Raw genomic sequence first — 22,332 nt, forward strand, 5'->3', positions numbered from 1 at the left:
TGCCAGCTGTGTGACCTTGGCAAATTTGCTTCCTTTTCTGAGCGTGTTTCCCACCTGTTCAGTGGTAGCCTGCCTCTTAGGTGTTTAGTGAGAAAGAAAGGAGATAGTGTTTCTAAAGTGTTTGGCACCTACAGAATGGTTGTTCCTTTTGGGCTTTTTGGAATTATGCATCTGTTTGCCTTCCTACTCTTTTATCCTACTTGGAACATTATTATGATGATGTAATGCTGTTTCTTATTCTTGGGCACAATAGCTAGATATCTGCTAACTGGGTCAGAGTCCATCTGTGTATTAGGGTTCTCCAGAGGAAGATTTGATGTTGCATCTCAAGTCCAAACACAGCCTGGAGGCCGAATTTCCTCTTCCCTGGGAACATCTGTCTTTTTTCTCTTTTGGCCCTCAACTGATTAGATGCGGCCCACCCATAATCTGGAGAGTAATCTGCTTTACTCAAAGTTTACTGATTTAAATGTCAATTGCCTCTAAAAAGTACCTTCACAGCAGTATCTAGGCTAATGTTTGCCCAAGTGTCTAGGTCTCACAGCCTAGCCAAGTTGACACATAAAATTAACCATTAGTCTGCCAGCAGACCTTGTTGTATGATCAGTAGAAATGAGTCATCCGGGCCAGGAGGCAGCTTACCTGTGGTCTAGAGACAAAGAACAACACAGCTTGTAGAAACATCTGTGAGGGCTCAAGGCTAGTGCAACCCCCCCAACCCCGATATGACAACAAATCATGAGTCTGTGCATGCCTTGGAAAATCATCAAATCCCTTCCAGAATCCCCAGGTCCTAATAAGAAATCTCCCGAGAAATGGAGGTTTTAACCTTTCCTCTTAATCTTGAAATAACTACAGAGTTAAACAGACACCCTGGCATGGATACCTCTGGAGGGCTGATGATTTTTGAGACCCCCAAAGTGAAATAAGAGTCAGAGTCTAAGGAGAGGCCCACGACTGTCTCCAGGATCTTCCAGCTATAAATCAAGCCCACATTCACCTCTTGATCTTGGGACAAGAGGGAGATGGGGTCTGTGGTTCTCTCTGCTGCATCGTTGAAGTCCATGTCCCAGTTCCCAGAGCTTTGCACTTGTAATCACCAGGTCATCTGTCTTGAAATGAGAAATCTCACATACTTGAGCAGTGAAGTTTAACGGGTGAAGTCAGCTCAAGTTGTTAGAAACATGGGACAGAATAAATGTGGTGTTGGCTCTGCTGAGATGGGAAAAGACCACATAGAAGTCGACCAACAGTGCCTGCTAGCGCGTGTCTTTTTGCCTGTCCTGCAGTAGCGGTGTTGTAATTCACAACAGCTAAGCTGCTTTGGGGTCTCTGTCATGTGCTGGGCACTCTGTTGAGCTCGTGACATGCATTGTCTCACTTACTGTTTACATCAGTTCTTTGAGATAAAGGCTGTTTTTTTGTCCTTTTTTATGATTGAGGAGACCAAGCTCAGAGAGGTTAAGTTACTTGAATAGGTCACACAGGTGGTAATGTTACCGAGTCCAGGCTTGTACTGCTCATGACATGACAGGCCAGTAAATTGAGAGACGAGTTGTTGGGGCAAGGAATAGTGACTCTGTTTCGAAAGCCAGCAGATGGAAAAGATGGCGGACTAGTGTCCCAAAGAACCATCTCACCCAAATTAGAATTCAGGCTTCGTTTATACTAAAAGGGAGGGAGTGTGGTTGGTCCTTGCAAACTTCTTGGTGTCAGAATCCTTTGTTCTTGCAGCTGCCCACGTAGGTCAGGTCACGATGTTCCTGTAAACCTCCAATAAGACAAATGTTATGCTCTGTTCTGCAACTTTTTATCTCTATATGAATGGAAAAGTGTTATACCTTTAAAGGTCAGAGCCTTGAGAACTATCCTGTATACTTCAGGCTATAGGCAACATTCTTAACTTGTAGCAAAAACAGTAGAACACAAAGTAAAAGAAACAGATCCGGGCTTCCCTGGTGGCACAGTGGTTGAGAATCTGCCTGCCAATGCAAGGGACACGGGTTCATGCCCCGGTCCAGGAAGATCCCACATGCCGCGGAGCAACTGGGCCCGTGAGCCACAACTACTGAGCCTGCGCGTCTGGAACCTGTGCTCCGCAACAAGAGAAGCCGCGATAGTGAGAGGCCCGTGCACTGCGATGAAGAGTGGCCCCCGCTTGCCGCAACTAGAGAAAGCCCTCGCACAGAAACGAAGACCCAACGCAGTCAAAAATAAATAAATACATACATAAATAAACTCCAATCTAAAAAAAAAGAAAGAAAAAAAAAGAAACAGATCCAATATGGAGTCTGATTTGTTCTTCCCTATTACAGTAACAGCTGGAACCAAGTGTTTAACTGGGCTGGAATCAGAGCCTGTGCTCCAAGAACTCTGTAGTATGGCTTCTCCCTGTAGCTCTGATTATATGGAAGTCACGACCAAAAGGGAGAAGTGGGCATCTGTGGATATTGGAAACCCTGGGTCTCCCCTATGCCATATTAGGGAGCATTAGGACTATAAAGAGAGATGGAGGGCGGTGTTCGAAGGGTAAGGCTTGGAGGGCTGAGTTGCATAGGAACTTTGAGAAATACTTGGCCAGTGCTTGTGCAAGGACCAAGGAGGCTGGCTGGGGAGGGGGCAAAAGCAGATACTTTTATTTGCCTCAAAAGCATTATTTCATGTTTCATTTCAATTAAATATCACAGGTCTTGGCTGTAGCTTTAGAAACACTTGCATCAACATTCTCCACGTGCTGGTGCGCAGAAAGTGAGCCGGGGCAAAACTGGTGCTGTGTGTTTTGGAAACAAAAACCAATGAGATGGTCAGAGTCAGGAAGGTTCAGAGCTGGAGCCCCCCTTGCAAGGTGATTTCTTGAAGCACCTCACCACAGCCTAGCTTCTTGTTGTAAAATCTCATGAAAGTGGACATTTCCATCACCGGCGGTTTCCAGCCTTTGTTGATGTGATACTGAATTTCTCCAAGGAAATTCTAGTCGTGTCGCCTCCCACCCACTGCGAACCCAAACAAAACACACAATTACAAGCTCAGCGCCACCTGGATACCCCAGAACCACGCGCGACAAGTTAGAGCTTTATTAAGCGAGTGACTTTTGCCTTATGCTGGGGGAGTTGTTAATTAAAACCACTCACCCTTTAAGTTGGGAGAGAGGGAGGGAGACAGAAATTGAGGACAGCTAACAGACTGGTTTCCCCCCGCCTTTGCAGGCTGGCGTAGCTATTTTAGACGTGGACACAGACTTTACGCTTGAATAAACCATGCTCCAGAGGTGTGTGCAAGGTTTCCTGGGAAGAGCTTTCATTCAGTAGGCCTCCTGCATACAAAGAACCTGCCAGCCTCTGACCAAGTATGCATAACAGTTAATAATAAGGATCATGGTGGTAATAATAACAACTACCTGGTATTGTTTACTGAGCAATATTAAACGCCTGGCACTGTGTCCAGCCCTTTATATACCTTACTTCTTGTGAGCCTTGCCGTAGTCTGTGTGGTCGTCTGCTCATTCTCCTGACAAGGATGCGGGGGCTTGGAGGGCATCAGTATCTTGCCCAAGGTCGCAGAGCCCGGTGAGTTAGGGAGCCGGGACTCAAATGCAGATACCTGACCGCAAAGCAGCAGTGCAACCACTGTGTTGGGTTTTTACTGAAAACCCTGTAAGTTGTGTAAACGTGTTAAAAATCTAACTCCTCTTCTCCCCTTCAAATCTATTTCTCCTCCTGTATTTCCACATCCATTTCTCGTGCACAGCCCAGAAGGAATCTCAGACTCTTCTGTTCCCTTGTTCCTAGAAGGCCAGTCACCCAGGCTGATGGGTTCCGTCTCTTCACTTTCTGCTGCCGTGGTTCCCTCTAGTGTTAACGCTCACGCGTCTCCTCCAGATGATTTGCGTTCGTCCCTTCCTTGCTTTCTTTGCCTCTGATCTCGTCCATCCAACAAATCTATCCTACACTTGGGTGAGAAAACTCTTTCTAGAGTATAACTCTGATTACGGTATCACTTGCTTATAATTTCTCAGTGGCTCCACCTCGCCTGCTGGGTAAACTCTGTGTTTGAGTTTCTGTGGCTGTCTAACACATGACTTTAAAATCTGGCTGCTTGAAACCAGCATTTGGTGTTGCTCACAGGTCTCTGCCTCAGGAATTGGGACAAGGTACAGTGGAGATGGCTTGTCTCTGCTCTACCAGGTCTGGAGCCTCAGCAGGGAAGCCCCCAGGGCTGGAGCTGGTTTGATAGCAGGGGTACACGTCACCCCACAGCTTGTTCGCTCACACGCCTGACACTTGGGCTGGGATGACTTGAAGGTTAGGGTGCCCGTACCTCTCCATGTGGCTTGGCTTCCTCACAACATGGAGGTCTCAGAGCCCCAGGGGCAAGGGATACAGTGAGCAAAGCAAAGTTTTCCTTTCTCTCATCTACCTTGGAAGTCACAGAGTGTCACTTTCACTGGACCACATTGGCCAAAGCAGATTCAAAGAGGGAGCATAGATCCCATCTCTCAGTGGGCAGATCACCTTGAAGAAGACCACATGGGATGGAGACGTTGCTGAGTCATCTTCGGAAAGTTACAGTCTGCCACATCCTACCCCATGCATTGTCCAGCATGATGACACACAAGGCCCTCCGTGGTCCCACATTGGAGTGTAAGTTTAATGGAGACACAGCTCGTCTTCCTTACCACGAATCTCTTGTGCCCCACAGTACATGGCACAGAAGAGGCCCTCCTTTCCATTGGGGAGCTAATGAGTGACCTGCTTGCCCGGCTTCGTTTCTTGTCATCTCCACCATCTCCTCACTGCCCAGCCCTCCCCCACGCACCCTGGTCCCGCCACTCTGGACCACTGACATTTTCCTTGATGTACATACCACACTCTTAGACCTCTGTGCCTTTTGCACGTGGCTGCTCTCTCTGTCCATAAATCCCTACCCCCTCCATTCCCATCCACCTGCCACAGTCCTTTAAGAATCTGCTGAAGCTGGGAAGCCTTCCCTGGCAATGCCAGCAGACATCGCCTTCCTCCTCTGTGTCCCAAACACCTGGTAATACCTCCCAGATGGCTCCTCTCAGTTCCTTTTGCTTTGTCTGTTTGTATAACTGTCTATCCCTTAGACTAAGATATCCTTGAGCAGAGGGATTGTGTCTTTTTACGCCTGCGTTTCTAACATCTTCTACCAGACCTGCTGTATGTGTTTAGTGACATGTTTGGAATGAAGGGAGAGGGAAAGAGGGTAATTATAATAGTGGTGCCACTGGCGCAGATGCTACTGCTGTTGCTGGTAATAACAGCAGCCAGTGATTGTGGAGTACTTTTAACGTGGCAGGCACTTTTCAAGTGTTGTATTCTTGAATTCTTAGGGAAATCTTAGGAGGCCTATAACACTGTTATTATCCCCATTTTATAGATGTGGAAACTGGGGATAAAAGAGACCACTTGTCTAAGGTCATCCAGCTACTAAGGGGTGCAGCCAGTCTCAGGAAGCTTGAGGACTCAGCAATTGAGATCCAAGCACCTTCCCTTTTGGTGCTGCCACCTGCTGGGTTTTAGGTTCTGAGACCCAAAGATGCTTCTTGGTTTTAGAGAGCTCTATAAATCCTAACCTTCAGCTGATGAGTAGGATAATAATGTGGGAGGTGAAAGAGTATCTGCTGGTTAGACAATGTCTGTTTTGTTCTTGGTGCCAGGTTTGAAGAGGTTCAGAATTAAGCAAAGGTTTGTTTAGGGAAGTGTGACGAGGAAGGAAAAAGGGTTCAAAATGTAATAGAAATATTTGTAGAAACTAGATCTGCTTGGCGTGGACAATACTTAGAAAAGCAGTAGGTTCCAGAGGACCAAACTCAAATTGTGGGTGGCAGTTAGACTTTCATTTTTCATTTCCTAAACACCAAGGTTACTGTTAATCAGTGTAATGTAAAACATGCTAAAAATCAGACCTAGTCAAAGTGGGCTGGGCTCTTTTTTAAGGACTTAAGCGTCCTATTCCTGAGAGTAATCAAGCAGAATCTGGAAACCTGTGTCCACATGTTGTAGAAGGGATTCTTGTATGAGGTGAGAAACTGAGAGAGAGGACCTGTAAAAGTGTAAGATTCAGGGGGTCCAGTTCCCATAGGAATGACTGAGGTCCTGATAAGGATGGAGTGGAGCTGGGCGTCGTGTTCAGGAGAAGGTCTCTTTGACAAGACTGGTTTCCACAGGTCATGCCAGCCTGCGGGTGGTAGCAGGGCACCAAAGCTGTTCCTTCGAAAAATGTTCTCACCCATGCCCCCTTCAAATAAACACAAAAATCAGACCCACCTCTTTCCCCTGCTGCAGGTTCTGGTCTGGCAGATGTCAGAGTAGCTGTTGAGAATCACAGTCAGCTCAGGGGCTGCACACCTGCCGAGATGTTCCTGAAAGTTACACTTGTTAGGTTGTATAGTGAAAATGATAGGTTTTTAAAAATTGAAAGATAGTTGATTTACAATGTTGTGTTAGTTTCAGGTATACAGCACAGTGATTCGGTTATATGTATAACTGAATATATCTATTTTATATATAGTAGCGTAACTCCCAAACACCTAATTTATCCCCCCCCCTTTCCTTTTGGTAACTGTAAGTTTGCTTCCTATATCTGTGGGTCTATTTCTGTTTTGTAAATAAGTTCATTTGTATCTTTTTTTTTTTTTAAGATTCTATGTATAAGCGATATCATATAACATTTGTCCTTCTCTCTATGGCTTATTTCACTTATTATGATAATCTCTAGGTCCATCCATGTCACTGCAAATGGCATTATTTCGTTCTTTTTTATGACTGAGTACTATTCTATTGTATATATGTACCACATCTTCTTTATCCATTCATCTGTTGATGGACATTCAGGTTGTTTCCATGTCTTGGCTATTGTAAATAGTGCTGTTATGAACACTGGGGTGCATGTATCTTTTCAAATTAGAGTTTTCTCTGGATACACGCCCAGGAATGGGATTGCTGGATTTTTTAAAGTGTAAAATGTTGCAGTATTGAATAAGCCCGCTCTCACTACGCAGGGTCGAGGGGATGTGGCTTTGCCCCTGCCCTGTTTGAATGACTCCTTCCGCTTATCTGTCTCCCATTCTTGTGAAAGTGGAAACGTTTGAACCAGTGGAAGCGTGAGAAATTCAGGGACCCTGTTCCTTTGTACAGCAACAGCCAGCTGTTGTGACTGCAGCTCCCACTGCCCTGATAGCAGGTAACTTGAGTATCCTGTAGACAGCCAGCTTTTGCTTGATTGCTGCTCTGGAGGTCACCGGCCGGGGTTCTGGCTCCCTCCCAGCCCGCTCTTGCCACCAGTGCTCCAGCTGCCACGGGGGTGCCCCTGCCGCTCCCGACGTTCACCGCTTGGGCCGCTCCGTCTGTCCCCAGGCTGGCTGGTTTGCCTGGACGCTTGGCTGCTGGTGTCTCCTGCCCAAGTTACCTCCCGAGCTCCAGCAGCCGCCCTGCTGTGGGGAGACACACCTGTCCTTCTTGCAAACATGCCTGTGGCACTGTCCAGGCCCATACCTGTTGAAATTCTACAGGGAAAGTTTTTGCCTTTCCAACTGAACTCCCTGCTCTACTGGTTTCACTTTTACTCCTTTGTAGAACATCACAGACAATGGGGAATTCAGCCAGGGGGCAACATGCCTGCCTTCAGCTCAGGTTCATGAGCCACTGAGAGTGGCATTGACCTTGTTCCCTACACCAGGTACTCTGCTCATGCCATGCTGTCCCTTGAATGGGACCTATGACCCCTCCCTCTAAGCCTTTTCTCACTAGCTGCCCCTGCCTGGGGGACCCCCATCTTCCTAGAAGTCTTCCTTGAATCCTTTAGCTAACATAGCCTCTATTAATATATTTGACTTTTCCCTAAGTAGATGCAAGGATGTTTCACTTCTTTGTATTTCCCAAATGTTTAACACATATATCATACATTAAAGCAACTTAATTCTAGGTTATTATTTATTCTTTCATTTAGTCTACCAAGAACATTTGTTAGGTACCGATCTCAAGAATTCTAGGCAGAATCTAGGGACTGGGAGTAGTGAAGCAAAAATACAAGCTCGAAAATAATAATTATAATAATCATAATTATAATAATACTGGTCATACATTTGTTGAAGTTGTTGGGTGAGAGGCTGGAAGACAAGGAGATAAATAGGTAAACAGTTAAAACAAAAAGGAAAAAAAAGGAACTAAACTTTATCATAAAAGCTTTATTGAACACAATAAATTTATTGAACACAAAAATATATTAAAATGAAAACACATCAGTGGCTACTTTCTAGTTGTGTTTCCTTGGGTAAATCACTTAAACTCTCTGAGTGTCAGTTCTACATCTGAGAAATCATCAGACCAAGTAATCTTCGGAACCTCCCCCCACCCCCCGATCTAATATTCTGTAGTTCCGTAAGACTGTGTATTATTGGTGTTTTTCTTAAATGGTTAACTTTTTTTTTTTAATAAATTTATTTATTTATTTTAGTTTTGGCTGCGTTGGGTCTTCGTTGTTGCGCGCGGGCTTTCTCTAGTTGTGGCGAGCGGGGGCTACTCTTCGTTGCCGTGCATGGGCTTCTCATTGCGGTGGCTTCTCTTGTTGTGGAGCATGGGCTCTGGGCGCACAGGCTTCAGTAGCTGTGGCTCACAGGCTCAGTAGTGTGGCTTGCGGGCTCTAGAGCACAGGCTCAGTAGTTGTGGCTCATGGGCTCAGTAGTTGTGGCTCGTGGGCTCAGTAGTTGTGACTCACGGGCTCTAGAGTGCAGGCTCAGTAGTTGTGGCGCAGGGGCTTAGTTGCTCCGCGGCATGTGGGATCCACCCGGACCAGGACTCGAACCCATGTCCCCTGCATTGGCAGGCGGATTCTTAACCACTGCGCCACCAGGGAAGTCCCTGTTGGTGTTTTTCTTAATGCCTGGTTGCATTTAAGGTGAGGTTTTAGAGGTACAACATTTTCAGGCTGGTGTCCTAAGTGGGAGGTGGGGGAGATGATCTTAAAAGACATCCAGTATCTCAGCACTAAGATGCTAGAGGAGGCAGAGTATGGTGAGTGAGGCCACCGCACTTCAGTGTGCAGATGAGCAAGGTGGGGTTTTTTTAATTCTTTTCCATGATGGTTTATCACAGGATATTGAATATAGTTCCCTGTGCTATACAGTAGGACCCTGTTGTTTATCCATCCTATATATAATAGCTTGCATCTGCTAAGCCCAAACTACCAAGCCATTCCTCCCCCACCCCTGCTCCTCCTTGGCAACCACAAGTCTGTTCTCTATGCCTGTGAGTCTGTTTCTGTTTCGTAGATAATTTTGTTTGTGTCATATTTCAGATTCCACACACAGATGATATCATATGGTATTTGTCTTTCTCTTTCCGACTTTCTTCACTCAGTATGATAATCTCTAGGTCCATCTGTGTTGCTGCAAGTGGCATTATTTCATTTCTTTTTATGGCTGAGTAGTATTCCATTGTATATATGTACCACATCTTCTTTACCCATTCATCTGTCAGTGGACATTTAGGTTGCTTCCATGTCTTGGCTATGGTAAACAGTGCTGCTGTGAACATAAGGGTGCATGTATCTTTTCGAATTATGGTTTTCTCCAGATAGATGCCCAAGAGTGGCATTGCTGGACCCTATGGCAACTCAAGCATGGTGTTTTAATCATTGAGGAGCACATCATTTGTTTTTTGGAGTTTGTACAATGTTGGACCCCACAGACACTTCTTGGAGTAGGACAGACATTTACCAGCCTTAGTAGGAAAGGGCATTTTTCTGTGGCTCCCATGGGAGGGACCCAGGCATTATCTGGGGAATGCCAAGATGGAGGCTGGGCTGATTTTTCTTTTTTTCGGTGGCCCTTGGTTTGTGCAGGAAGCCTTTTCAATTTAGAATTTTGTTTTGATTTTAAGATTTTAAGAATTTCAGCATGCCCTCTTTTACCAGGATTATGCAGTGCAGCTTTTTGGGGGGAAGGGGTGGGACCCCAAAGAGGCAGCTGTGAGATCTGCCTGTCGTGGCTCAGGGCGGGGAGGGGCCCCGTCCCCACTCTCAGCCACAGTCTTGTTCCTTCCATGTGAATATATCCTGAGACACTTCTGTGACTGTACGACACATGTTTAGATGGCCTCACTTAATATGGAGGCCTGGTGCTTACGTAGTTCAAAATCTGAACTCTCCAGGAGGAAAATGGCTGATTCCCATCCTCACAGAACTTTAACTCAGTGTTTTTCAGACTTAAAAAAAAAAAGCAAAAACTCTCATATACCTTAATGTGAAGACATCACACTCTGAATTGGGGGGAGGGGGCATGTGAGAGTAAGAATAAGTGTGTCTTTAGAGAATTACCGTCTCTTCAGTAGTTCCACGCGAACCAAAATTCTGTCAAACTTTATAGAATACCTTATAAAAAACATTGGGCCTTTTTAGTTGTTTGTTTAAAGTGGTAAATTTATAACATCAAATATGCTTTTCCAAACTCCTGCCCCACCCCAGCGATGGGCCCACTGCCATGGAGAACTGGTGTTCTGGCTGCTTGGGTGTTGTTTCTGAAGGTGACCCAGTGCTCACGGACAAATGGAAAAGCACACAGGGTCAGGCATCCTATGTTGTCAGCTGTTGTGTCTACTGGGCTTGCCGGATTTAGTGGCAGGTAATTCGAGTATACTTGTGGTCACCCAATTTTGGCTTAATCCCTGTGCTTGAAAGCCAGAGGCCTATATACGTATTTCTTTGTGTTGGAAATACATTTATCGAATTCCATTTAGAATGAGTGCCCAGAACAATGATATTCTTAATGAAAATGTTACCTAGTAGAAATTTAGCATCTAAGACCACACAGTGAATCCACTGTACATTTTAGATCCTTTGTATTGGTACACGTATGTCTGTGTGAACTGTCTAATTTCCTTGCCCCAACCCAAGGCTGCCTGGCAAACACCTTCTCATCCTTCAAGATGCCACTTGAGGGTTTCTTCCTCTAAGAAGCCTTTTCTGGCCCTTCTCCCTGCTCTGGCCCTTGCTGAGCCCCATGCAAACATTGACATGTCTGTTTCCCTCACCCAGACACTAAGCCCCTCAAGGTCAAGGACTGGATCTGATTCTTGTATCCCCAGCACCCAGGCCAGTGCCTGCCTGGCAGCAGGGGCTGCATAAATGTTTACTGAACAAATGACACCACCTCAAAATGTGGACCATGTCTAGGGCAGCAGCCTGCATAGGGCTCTAGTGCGGTGCTTCCTGTAGCCTCCCAGCTGCTTCCAGAAATCTTTGCTGAGGTTGGGTGATGTCCCAAGGCCTGCTTTATGTCTCAGAAGAGGTTGCCCCCCAGTTACGTTAGTCACCTTCGTCCTCTGCCTGTTCTCAGTACCCCTGGGCATTTCTTTGAGCCACAGTCTAGATAAGACAAAGTGAAATGTACATAAACCTAAACTCAAGTGCCAGCTGGCTTCTCCCCAGTTTGGAAGTGACTCTGGTTATTACCTAGGAGTGTCTACATGGAACCAAAAGGGAAAGAGACTCTGGATGTCTGATTCCCACCACTGGGAGCTCTAGTCATCTTGGAAAGGAAACACACAATCCTGAACGCCAGGACAAATTCCACCAACTCAAGGTGAAAAGTGAACTTGTGTCGTGGAGAACTTTAGGGGTCGGGGAGTCATGTCAGAAATCATGGGAATGATAAGGTATAGCAGCAACCAGAAGATTGGCAAGCGTGTCCCAGTGCATGAGAAGTGCCTGGGAGGACGGATTCTTTTGAAACAGAAGGTTATTTCAGGGTAAGGGCATCTAATTATGACACCCCCGCTGAGCCCCCCACCGATGACCCCCAGTACTCTGTATTCAGTATACCTGGCACTGCTCACTTATGTCCCTTCCCAGTCTGGGCTTCCACAGTTGGACTGTTCTGGGGCCTGTAGACCTGAAAGTCCACGCACAAGAGTTAACTGAGATTTTAGAAGAAACTTAGAGTTCTAACAACTCTTATCAGGCCGTGATCTGAGATGGAGGGGCCATTAGGAATCAGGGATCGGGTACTTTTAACATGCATGTTGCCTCCTTAATACACAGGGCCAAGACTAGTTATTATAAGGATTTGAAAGTTAAGTTACTGTTACACTATAGTCACATTATGGTGACTTTTTAACTAACTCTTAGGGAAACTGAGGTCAGTCTAGCTCACAGTTCCTCCATCCAGCTCTCAAGACTTAAGCCAGCATTTCTGACAGCTTGATCCTGACTGCAAGAAAATTATTTAACCAAAAAAGAAAGACAGAAAAAGAAAATTACATGTCTGTTAAAAATACAGATTTGAGGGAAGGGATGAACAGGGGAGGACAGAACGTTTTTAGGGCAATAAAACGTTAGCTGTGTGATACTGTGACAGTGGATACATATCATTATGCATTTGTCAAAACCCATAGAGCTATACAGCACAGTGAACTGTAACATAAGCTATGGACTTTGGTTAATAGTGTATCAATATTATTGATAATAATGTTAGTTATTAGTATCAAATAATTATTAGTATCAAATAATAATGTATCAATATTAGTTTATCAGTTTTGTTTTGTTTTGTTTTAATTAATTTATTAATTTATTTATTTTTGGCTGTGTTGGGTCTTCGTTTCTGTGCGAGGGCTTTCTCTAGTTGCAGCAAGTGGGGGCCACTCTTCATCGCGGTGCGCGGGCCTCTCACTATCGCGGCCTCTCTTGTTGTGGAGCACAGGCTCCAGACGCGCAGGCTCAGTAATTGTGGCTCATGGGCCCAGCTGCTCCGCGGCATGTGGGATCTTCCCAGACCAGGGCTCGAACCCGTGTCCCCTGCATTGGCAGGCGGATTCTCAACCACTGCACCACCAGGGAAGCCCAGTTTATCAGTTTTAACAAATGTATCACACTGATGCAAGATGTTAATAGGGGAAACTGGTGGTAGGGGAGAAGGAGTTTAATGGAACTCTACTTTCCTCTGTGCAGTTTCTCTATAAACCTCAAATGCTTTTTTAAAAAAGGTCTATTTAGGGCTTCCCTGGTGGCGTAGTGGTTGAGAGTCTGTCTGCCAATGCAGGGGACACGGGTTCGAGCCCTGGTCTGGGAAGATCCCACGTGCCGCGGAGCAGCTGGGCCCGTGAGCCACAATTACTGAGCCTGCGTGTCTGGAGCCTGTGCTCCGCAAGGAGAGGCCGCGATAGTGAGAGGCCTGCGCACCGCGATGAAGAGTGGTCCCCGCTTGCCACAACTAGAGAAAGCCCTCGCGCAGAAACGAAGACCCAACACAGCCACGAATAAATAAAAAAAAACAAATACTTAAAAAAAAAAAAAGGTAAAAAGTCTATTAATTAAAAAAAAAAAAAAAAAAAAGGTCTATTTAAAACCGCAGGTTTGGGCCCCACTAATGGCATTCTGCATCTGTGAAGCTGGGGCCTTGGAGTCTGCATTTTTCTCGGTTCCCCAGATGATTCGGGTGTATTCTAAGGTTTGAGAATTCCTGGATATCAGTCAGTCTCCTTTCACCATCTGTTTCATTCCAAGAAAGAGCTTAAAGGGGCTTTGTCTAGAGAACCGTCTCCTGTGTGCTAGAATGTGTTTCATCTTTCAGTAGGTGGACAAAAAGCTTCCTGCTCATGCTAGAAATACTTGCTGCAATCCCACACTGACAGTTGAACCACAATAAAGAGAATTCAAGCCAGACCAAATTCCAGACATGGGGACTGTCAAATTTCCAAAGCGTGCAGCCTTTCTTCAGGAGGGTACCCTGCCAACACCCATTTTAAACAAGCATAGTTATGGGTTGTAATGAAAAATTTATATGTGTGTATTTATTTAAATAGGGGTCATAAATAGGGATAAATTGTTATAATCCCTGGCTCTCTATGTGACTGTGTATTTTATTAGTACAGTTACGGATTTTTTAAAATGTATGTATAGCATTGATATATGTATAGATCCGTAGGCAAGCTAAATCGAAATGCTCTGGTAATCAATGCTAGATGGAATTTTGTTAAACTTGTAAAAATCCACATTACATTTTGCAAAAGATGCAAGAACCATAGCAGCATGTTTCATCACCATGCAGGAATTTTCCTGCTAGTTCAGTCTCTCTTCTGCTAGGAGTTTGGTGAAGACAAACCCAAACCCACAGCAGTGGTGAGATTGAGTCTGTGTGCTAGAAGCCAGGGTGACTTGTGAGTTACAGCGATGCCATGTGCCAGTGCGAAGTCCGTTTACAGCAAAGACAAGCAAACACCTTGCTCTGCGGAAACTGTATATGTCGAAGGGACCAACTCAGCCAGGATCCACTTCTACCCTAACTCCGCAGAGGGGCCACTGACACAGGGCCTGGGCGGGGGTTGGGGGGGGAGTCCTGTGACCTGACTTGAACTGGATACACGTTTTATTCATACGAGAGATGGGTTTTATGGCTTTCACGGGTTTCTCTGAGGGGTCCACAACTTAAGAAGATTTAGGAATTTCTGCTTTAGACGGTGGTCTCTGAACTGCTTTTGGTTGCATCAGAAAGAGCTTGTTCCTCCATTAGACGCTGTATTTGTTTTTTAAACATACATATGCTTTGTGACTGAAACACTGTGCATAGTATAATACCTGCATACACGCAGGATTTACAAGGGACGTGATAAGAACTAAATATAAACAGAAGCATTTTGGTTTTCACCCCTGTGGGTCATCTTATGCTCCCCACTACAGAGACCACTGCCTGAGGTCACTGCTTTCCATTCTTTAATGCACATTAGAACGACGTGGGGACCGTGTTGAACTGCAGGGTCTGATTCAGGAGGTCTGGGACGCCGCAGCTCCAATAAGCTGCCAGCTGGTGCTGAAACTACTGGTTCAGCGGCAGGTAGAGGAAGAGGCAGGTGTTGGGTTTTGTGGCGTGACCCCTGCAGTGTGCCTTGTGTTCTCTTCCAGCAGCTTTGCAGCACCTAGCTTGCGGAAATAAAGTCTGTGGCACCACTTTCACCCAGTGAGGCTTAATGGGGCCCCCTGGGACCCTTTGACTCCTCCTTTCCTCAGGGCTCCCTTTTCCTGCTGTTACCTCTGTCTCCGTGGCCTGCTGGAGCTGAGCTCTTGCCTGACTTGCTTAGCAACGTCTTTGCAGTGCTCCCCAGAGAGGCGTGCTCCGGTGACTAGGTAGCCAGAGTAGGCTTCAGACCGGCTGAGCCTGGCTCGCTTCTGCAGGCTTGCCTTCCTGCTACACCAGGGTCAGAGCACTGAGCCAAGGTTTCCCCAGTCGTCTGACTCACTTCACAGCCAGGACTGACTCGGGGAGATGGAAATGAGATGCAGATGAGCCACAGACGGAGCTGGTGCCCCTTGAGCTGTGGTTGCTCCCGGTTGGTGGCTCCTGGCCATTGAGGGAACTTGCCTGCAGTGAAAGTGACATCTATTTGCCATAGCCCTGTTCTGTGCTCTGAGCCCAGGTGGCTCATGGTATGGCCTCGGGTGGCTGCTCCACGATTCAGCGAAATAAGGGCAGATTTTGCTGGAAAGGAAAATTGAACTCTCATATCCTCCTAAAAAGAGCAAGATACCAGCTCGGGGATGTCCTGAAGAGCCAGCTGTCCTAGAGCACAGTGGGAAGCGGTGCTGATCGCTGCCCCAACCCTGCGCCGAGCAGGAAGGTAGGAAACGGGTCCTGTAGGGGCACATCCCTCTCTCCCTCTGCCAGCAGAGTTATTGGAGGAGTTCCCCAAAAGACATGAACACCAAAGAAATGTTTCTTGATTATTTGTGTTGTCTAGTCTGGATTATTTATACCTGAAGTCCTATTATTCCAGGGAAACCTAATGAAGAAAGACATTGGAAACTTAGACTTTCTCTCTGAAGGCCGCTGTAAGTTTCATTTCATTGTGTGTCAGTTTGGGGTGGTCCATGATAGAGAAGCACAGCAACCTGTTCTTTGATTTTTAGATATTAAGGCTATGCAGTGGGTAGGGTCTTAGAATTGCTCTGTGATACGTTTCCGTACTTGTCATTGGAGGTGAGGGCAGCAGGGGGGTGGATTGGTAAATGAAATATGCCATATTTGCCTCAGATTTTGTGCCTAAAACCTGAGGGCAAAGCAGTTTCCAAGTGTTTCATTAGTAAAATTTTAAGTGTTCGCCTAAATTTTAGTGCTGCAGTCTTACTATTATAATTATTATTTTTGCTGGAGAGGAAAACTGAACTCTCACATCCTCCCAAAAAGAGCACTGAAAAGTTTAAAAATCTGTTTTTTTCCAACCATGTTTTTGCATTTCAAATGCATCTTCTCCCCTTAAGTCAAATGTAGCAGATTCTTTTTTGTCACTAAGATCAACTTTCTTCAAAAGGATGCAGGCAGCTTTGTTAGACTTGCTTGTCAGTTTGTCCTTCCATGACCCAGAGTGAAATTTATTCATCTGACTTCTAAGAGGCCCTAAACTAAAGGGATCCTTTTACGGGTTGGTCCAGAAACTCAATTTACATCCTAATAAACTTAGAATATAAATGTCAGGCCTATTGTAATGGAGTAGAAGAGCACTGTGAAAGCTTTGGTTGTTTGGGGACTTGGGTGTTGGTGAAACTCAAATGCAAGGTCTTTTCATCCGCCCACATCACTTTATTTAACCTTATACAACGAGGTACGTGTTGATGTATATGTTCATATATTTATATTGATGTTGGCAAGGAATAGTTTTTAAATATGCAATTCTTTTATTCCATTTTTCTTTGCTGCGTTCACATTTAAACCAAATGTGTGTCCCAGAAATACAGACAAGCTGACATTTCTTTGAAGAAAAGTAATCACTGAGGCTCGATTTTTTTTTTTTTTTCTATCGGTATTGCTTTCATTTCTTGCCTCTGAGAGTTTTTAATTTTTTTATGCTGTGGTCTATTAGGAATACACTGAAATACATCAGTGTACATATTTTTCTCCCTTCCCATCCCCTCTCACCTCCCCCAGTTCTTGACAAAAGGTGATTCCCTTTGCGATCAGTGCGCGAGCCCGTTTGTATTCCTTATGTGCCAGGTTGGGAACTTTGGGAAGGAGGGGTCCTCTTTCCCTCCTTCTGAAGGTGACTCACAGAGCCAGTTTCACTTGTTCTACATTGTTGCCTCACTATGTACATTTAAAGAAGGAGAAGAGATCTGTTGACACCGTTGGACTCAGAATTTAGCGTATTTGTTCTGACAGGTCCTATGAGATTCCAAAGCTTTTTCATAGCTCCTGTCAGTTACACAGGATGCACCTATTTTGTTGAGAAAGTTCCTTGTCATAGGCTTTTTGCCTTCACAGGTCTCTTTTAGCTGGAGGGGTGGTGAGGTCTACCCTGCAAGTCTGGTCATTCCCCGAAGGTCTGGGGTGACTCAGACAGGATCCAGACAAGTGGCGTGTTCTGAAAAATCTACAGGAGATATCAGTGAGACAATGCTCGCCAAAAATGGAGTGTTGAATGGGGGAGGTATCAAAAACCTGTTACTCACTAGCTTACTACCTTCATAGCTTCCCTGGCTTCCGGGCAAATGTCTCAGCCCAGCCTGGCCTCCCAGCCCTTCCTGACTGTGCCCCGGTCCCCTTGCAGTCAAGCTCCTGTCTTTGTTCCTGCTGCTCTGGCAACAGTGAACTACCTCCCATCCTCTTACCCTCCTCTCTGCTTTTGTACATGTCATCTATGTGCCTAGATGGATCCTCCTCCTTTGGCTGGCAAACTCCTATGCACCCTTCAAAGGCCAACTGTGACTCCTTCCCCTTTATGCGCAGAGCCTGTCATACATCCATCTGGAATACCGCTCATCCTGCAGTAGGAGAGTTACCTATTTACATATCTGAGACCCTTGTTGACTTTGAGCTTCACTAAACAGGACAGGAATGAGACCTTTCTGTCTCTGTAACCCCAGCCTGGCACAGAGCACGTAATATTTGTGGAATTGAAAGGGGAGGAGGGACTGCAGAGTCACTGCTCAGAGATATGAGCCATCGCTGCTGCTGATAGTAACAGCAGCTAATCAATTTTAAGGGCTCCTGATATAGCAGGCTCTGGGCATTATACACACTGTCTCAGTCTACCCACCACGGCCCTGTGAGGTTCATGTGTAGTTTCACTCATCTTGCAGATGAGGAAACTGAAACTTGGAGAAATTACCCTCCAAAAGTGACAAAGCTGGGATTAGAACCCACCTACCTGTACTTGATCTTGACCTCAGTTTCATTGTCTTCATCTAAAAAATAGAGATAAAAATAACACTTGATAAGACTCTTTTGAAGATGTCATGACTTATGTGAGGCACTTAGCACAGCACCCAGCAAACATCAGTAACCGTTAGTATTTGCTAACGGTTTGTATTTGATGCACACGAGGGCCCTCAGCTAGCAAGGGGCAGGGGAGACTTTGAACCCAGGACTCGCTGACAAGTTAGAGCCATGCTCCTAACTCTGATGCTCGTGGGCCACCCCAGGGTGCCCCAGCCTTGAAAAGCAAGAAAAACACCCCACAGACACCCTGTCTCTTTAGCAGAGGCTCCCGCTCTCCATCCAGGAGCCTCTGGGGAAGCAGCGGAAAGGGGAGGCAGAGAACCCCCTCCACCCATCACTGCGGAACTCGGGAGGACAGTGTGGAAATTGTTCAGTTGCCTGGTGGCTTAGGACCCCAGCAAGCCAGCCTTAGGATATTACCAGCACCTCATTAGGCTCCAGCACTAATTATTTATTTCTCCACGGAGAAGGAAAGTGTGGCCCTGGTGCTCAGGGATTCGGTCCCTAGATCAGCTGGTTCCTTTCCTTCTGACCTCAGGCAAGTCACTGCATCTCCACCCAATGGGAGCCTCTGATAAAGCTCCCAGAGATGGGATGCAGCCATCCCTCCCAGCCTCCTGAGCCTTCAGGAACATAAGCCTTTTCACCTTCCAGGGCGAGGACTGGTCTTTTAGATCAGCACACCAGTGACGGCTTCATCTCTAAAATTATGCTTCCTAAAGGGATGAACTGACAGCAGTCTATATTAATGCATTCAGTAGCCAATTCCTGTAGAAATTTGAGTTGAACCAAAAAATATATATTTTTCATTGAGACCAGAAGAGTTATTAAAAATATGTACAGAGCTTTTTATAAATCAGACTACTGTATTTGGTGGATAATAATTTTAGAAATAAATAAGTTCTTGAGTGTGAGGCTGGTTCAAGTGACAGCTATCTCCAGTGCTGTGCTGTCTTGCAGCGAGAGGACATAGAATTTATTTTGAATATTAAAAAAAATATATGATTGAATACGTTTTTACAAATCTCTGGGAGAAGAGGTAAATTCCCTCTTTTCCTTAACCACTTCTGACTCCTCCCTCCCTCCTTCCCTCTTTCTTTCTCTCTCTCTCCCTCTGTCTCACACACACACACACACACACACACACACACACACACAAAATGAATGAAATAGATCTGTAAAGAAACTGGATCGTTGTCACATTGGTTACATTTGATTCTGGCTTTCAGTCTTTGGTGCATTTGAGAAGGCAGAGGATCCTGATTTATCCTTGACTTTCCCCTCCTCTCTGCCTAAACAAAATCAGAATTCCCAGCAGCAATGGACACGCTAAGTTAGCACATCCAGTCCCGTCTCTCCAAGGCCCCCCACCTTCATCGGTGGTCAGTTTTTGACACCACCATCTTGCACCCGGTGTTAGTGGGCCTGGGGGCTGCAGCACATCTCAGCATTCAGTCTCTGGAATGCTCACCAGCCTCTGCCCTTGGCCTTCACAGAAAGCCAGGGCTGTGTATGTGTGGGCCTCCGTCTACATGCCCGGGTAAGTGTAATTGCCCAACCGTGTGTGTTGTTTCACCAGCAATAAGAATCCAGCAAGGAAATGAATGCTAAAATTAGTTTGTCCTTTGACAAGATCTCCCCAGTTGAAAAATTTTTGTTTATCTATATGGCTGAGCAGACTTTGCTAAAATCGAAATTAACTGCCTTGTTTAATGGTGCAGCAGATTGTGTTTTGAAGAGTTTCCACTGAAATCTCCTTGAAAGGACATTTACTCTAGAAAGTCTAGCCTCTGGCAGAGTTACTGCATTTTTCTGTAGGTGTTTTGTTTTTTTCTTCTTATGTTAATTGTGGGATGCACACATGGAGTCCACCACTGGACCCAGGGTCACTACGTCTTTTGGGTGAATGGGTGGGTGGGTGGATGGATGGGCAGATGGGTTGACTGACAGGTAGACAGTTTAATTGCCGTATGTCTTAGATGTCAAATTTGCTGACATATAAGAGGAAGAAGAACCTGTAATTGGCTTCCTCCCAAAATGTTTTTTGCTGAACTTCACCCTATGGCTGTATCTTTGGGCTTCATTCAACAAAAGCAATATTTATTAAGCACTTAGTATGTGTTAGGCACATGGGATATAGATTTGAACAAAATAAAATAGTCTCTGCAATCAAGGAGTTCACTATCCAGCGTGGGGACCAAGCATCCAAAAGTCATTACACAAATAATTATTTAACTATAGCTGCAATCGCTGGGGTTTTTGGTTTTTCTTCTTTCTTTTTTCTTGAGGTATAAGTCAAATACCATAAAATTCACCATTTTAAAGTGTACAATTCGTTGGGTTTTAGTATATTCACAGGGTGGTTTTTATCTTACAGTTGAGTGAAAAAAAACAGTCTGTTGTGTTGTTTTGCTGGTGCACAAACAATCGGTTTGACTGACTTCAGATTTTCCATTTTGCTGGCATTGTGATCATTAATGTCATAAACGGGGGATGAATGGGGCCATCAGAGAAGTCAATTCAGACATGGTATCCTGGAAGCTGCCCTAAGGGAGAGCTCTTTTGACCCAAAACAGAAGCTCTTTCTCACCCAAGATGGCTTCTGTGAGAACTTTCTTCTCTGACCCTAACTTGACCCTACTGGTTCTGGGAAACCTCCACAGCGTCCTGTAAGTCCGTTTTTCTAAGAATATATCCTAAGAAGTTCCTAAACTAGAGGTGGAAAAATCTCAAGGGTTGAGAACCCTCAGGATCTACGCCATATATTCTAAAGCCAAGATACCAAATGCAGTGAAACATTCCATGATGTAGCTCAGCTGACTGTTGCAGCAAAACAACCACTCATTCATTGGTCTTCTTACTTCCTATTATTTGACTTGAAATGCAGATCACTTGCAGTTTCAGATGCATTGCGGGTCTATCTGATAGGGCCCATGTGGGAATTTAAGGGATCCGAGTTTGGATTCTGGCTCTGCTCAAATTTTGCTTTGAATTCTTGTTCTCCTCTGGAGATGGGGGTGATGGCACAAGCAGTCTCCTTTGTGGGGTGTCATGGAGGAGCAAAGGTACATGAAGTAAAGCTGCTTTGGACCTGAACTACCTCCTACTGGTAGCTAATGTTTCAGGAACTGGTCTGATTGGTAGATAGTCAGCCATCTATACAGAAAGTTTCAGGGGTCTCCCCTTCCCCCTGACAACACTGATTTCATCAGAAGATAGCTTTGTGGCATCACCAAGAGATCTAGAAAAGTAAAGGAGCATTACTGTTATTCAGAGAGTTTGGGACACCCGCCTTAAGACGTATCAGAGGTGAAATTTACCCTGGTAGCTACTTCAAGATGATGACTATCCTAATAACGTCTTCTGTTTATACGATCTTATACAAATTATAGAGCGCTGTGATATTCCTTATCTCACTAATTCTCATGTCCACCTTGTGATGCAGGAAGGCTGTGATATTCACACAGTTTAGATGAAAAACACAGGACTCAGAGAAGTGACTTGCCCATGACGGCAAAGCTGGCTCTTGTATCCTCCATCTTTTCTTTCTTTTCCTCTTAAAAGCTTGCCTACTTTTTCCACTGCACTGTTCCTGTAACATTTTTCCCTATGATTTGCCGATGACTTGTCAGTTCCATTCACAGTACTTAGGTAAAACACCTGCTTGTATAACTGCTGACACTAAAAAGAATGTCATGAATGCATCTGACAGTTGATTTTATTTACTAGTTCCCTTCTGCTTCATAGATTCCTGTGAGTTTGGGTTAATTAAGCCGACTTATTTTTGCTAGCAAGCTGGTCATCCTTTGGGTTGAGTCAGCTGAGTTATCCCTGGGCTGTGATCAGTGACAGAGCCTTGGGAAAGCCTCAGTTCCTTCCCACTTAGAGCACGGGATGGCCATGCAGGACTTCTGGATATGAACCGCAAGATGGCACAGGACTTGCTCTTAACCATACATTTGCGTCATCCTCTTCTCCTTTCAAAGGTACATGACCGATGGTGGACTTGGCCTCTACACCCGCCGCCTGAACCGGCTCCCTGATGGGATGGCTGTGGTGCGGGAGACCCTGCAAAGAAACACCTCCCTGGGCCTCGGAGATGCTGACAG

The 22,332-nt window shown here is 45.4% G+C and overlaps 1 protein-coding gene across 13 annotated transcripts in view; it reads left to right on the forward strand.

The window, feature by feature from the left end:
• NAV2 (neuron navigator 2) overlaps positions 1-22,332 on the forward strand; it is a 411,390-nt gene that overhangs the window by 252,551 nt on the left and 136,507 nt on the right. For all 13 annotated transcript variants that reach the window (XR_009504671.1, XM_059931256.1, XM_059931258.1 and 10 more), the window contains one exon: positions 22,210-22,332. Coding sequence is in view for 12 of the 13 variants with exons in the window: in XM_059931256.1 (XP_059787239.1) it covers positions 22,210-22,332 (123 nt within the window). In the remaining variant the exon portion in view is untranslated. The remainder of the gene's footprint in view (positions 1-22,209) is intronic.

Source organism: Balaenoptera ricei, chromosome 8 (assembly GCF_028023285.1).
Source record: "Balaenoptera ricei isolate mBalRic1 chromosome 8, mBalRic1.hap2, whole genome shotgun sequence".
NCBI classification, from domain to species: domain Eukaryota; kingdom Metazoa; phylum Chordata; class Mammalia; order Artiodactyla; family Balaenopteridae; genus Balaenoptera; species Balaenoptera ricei.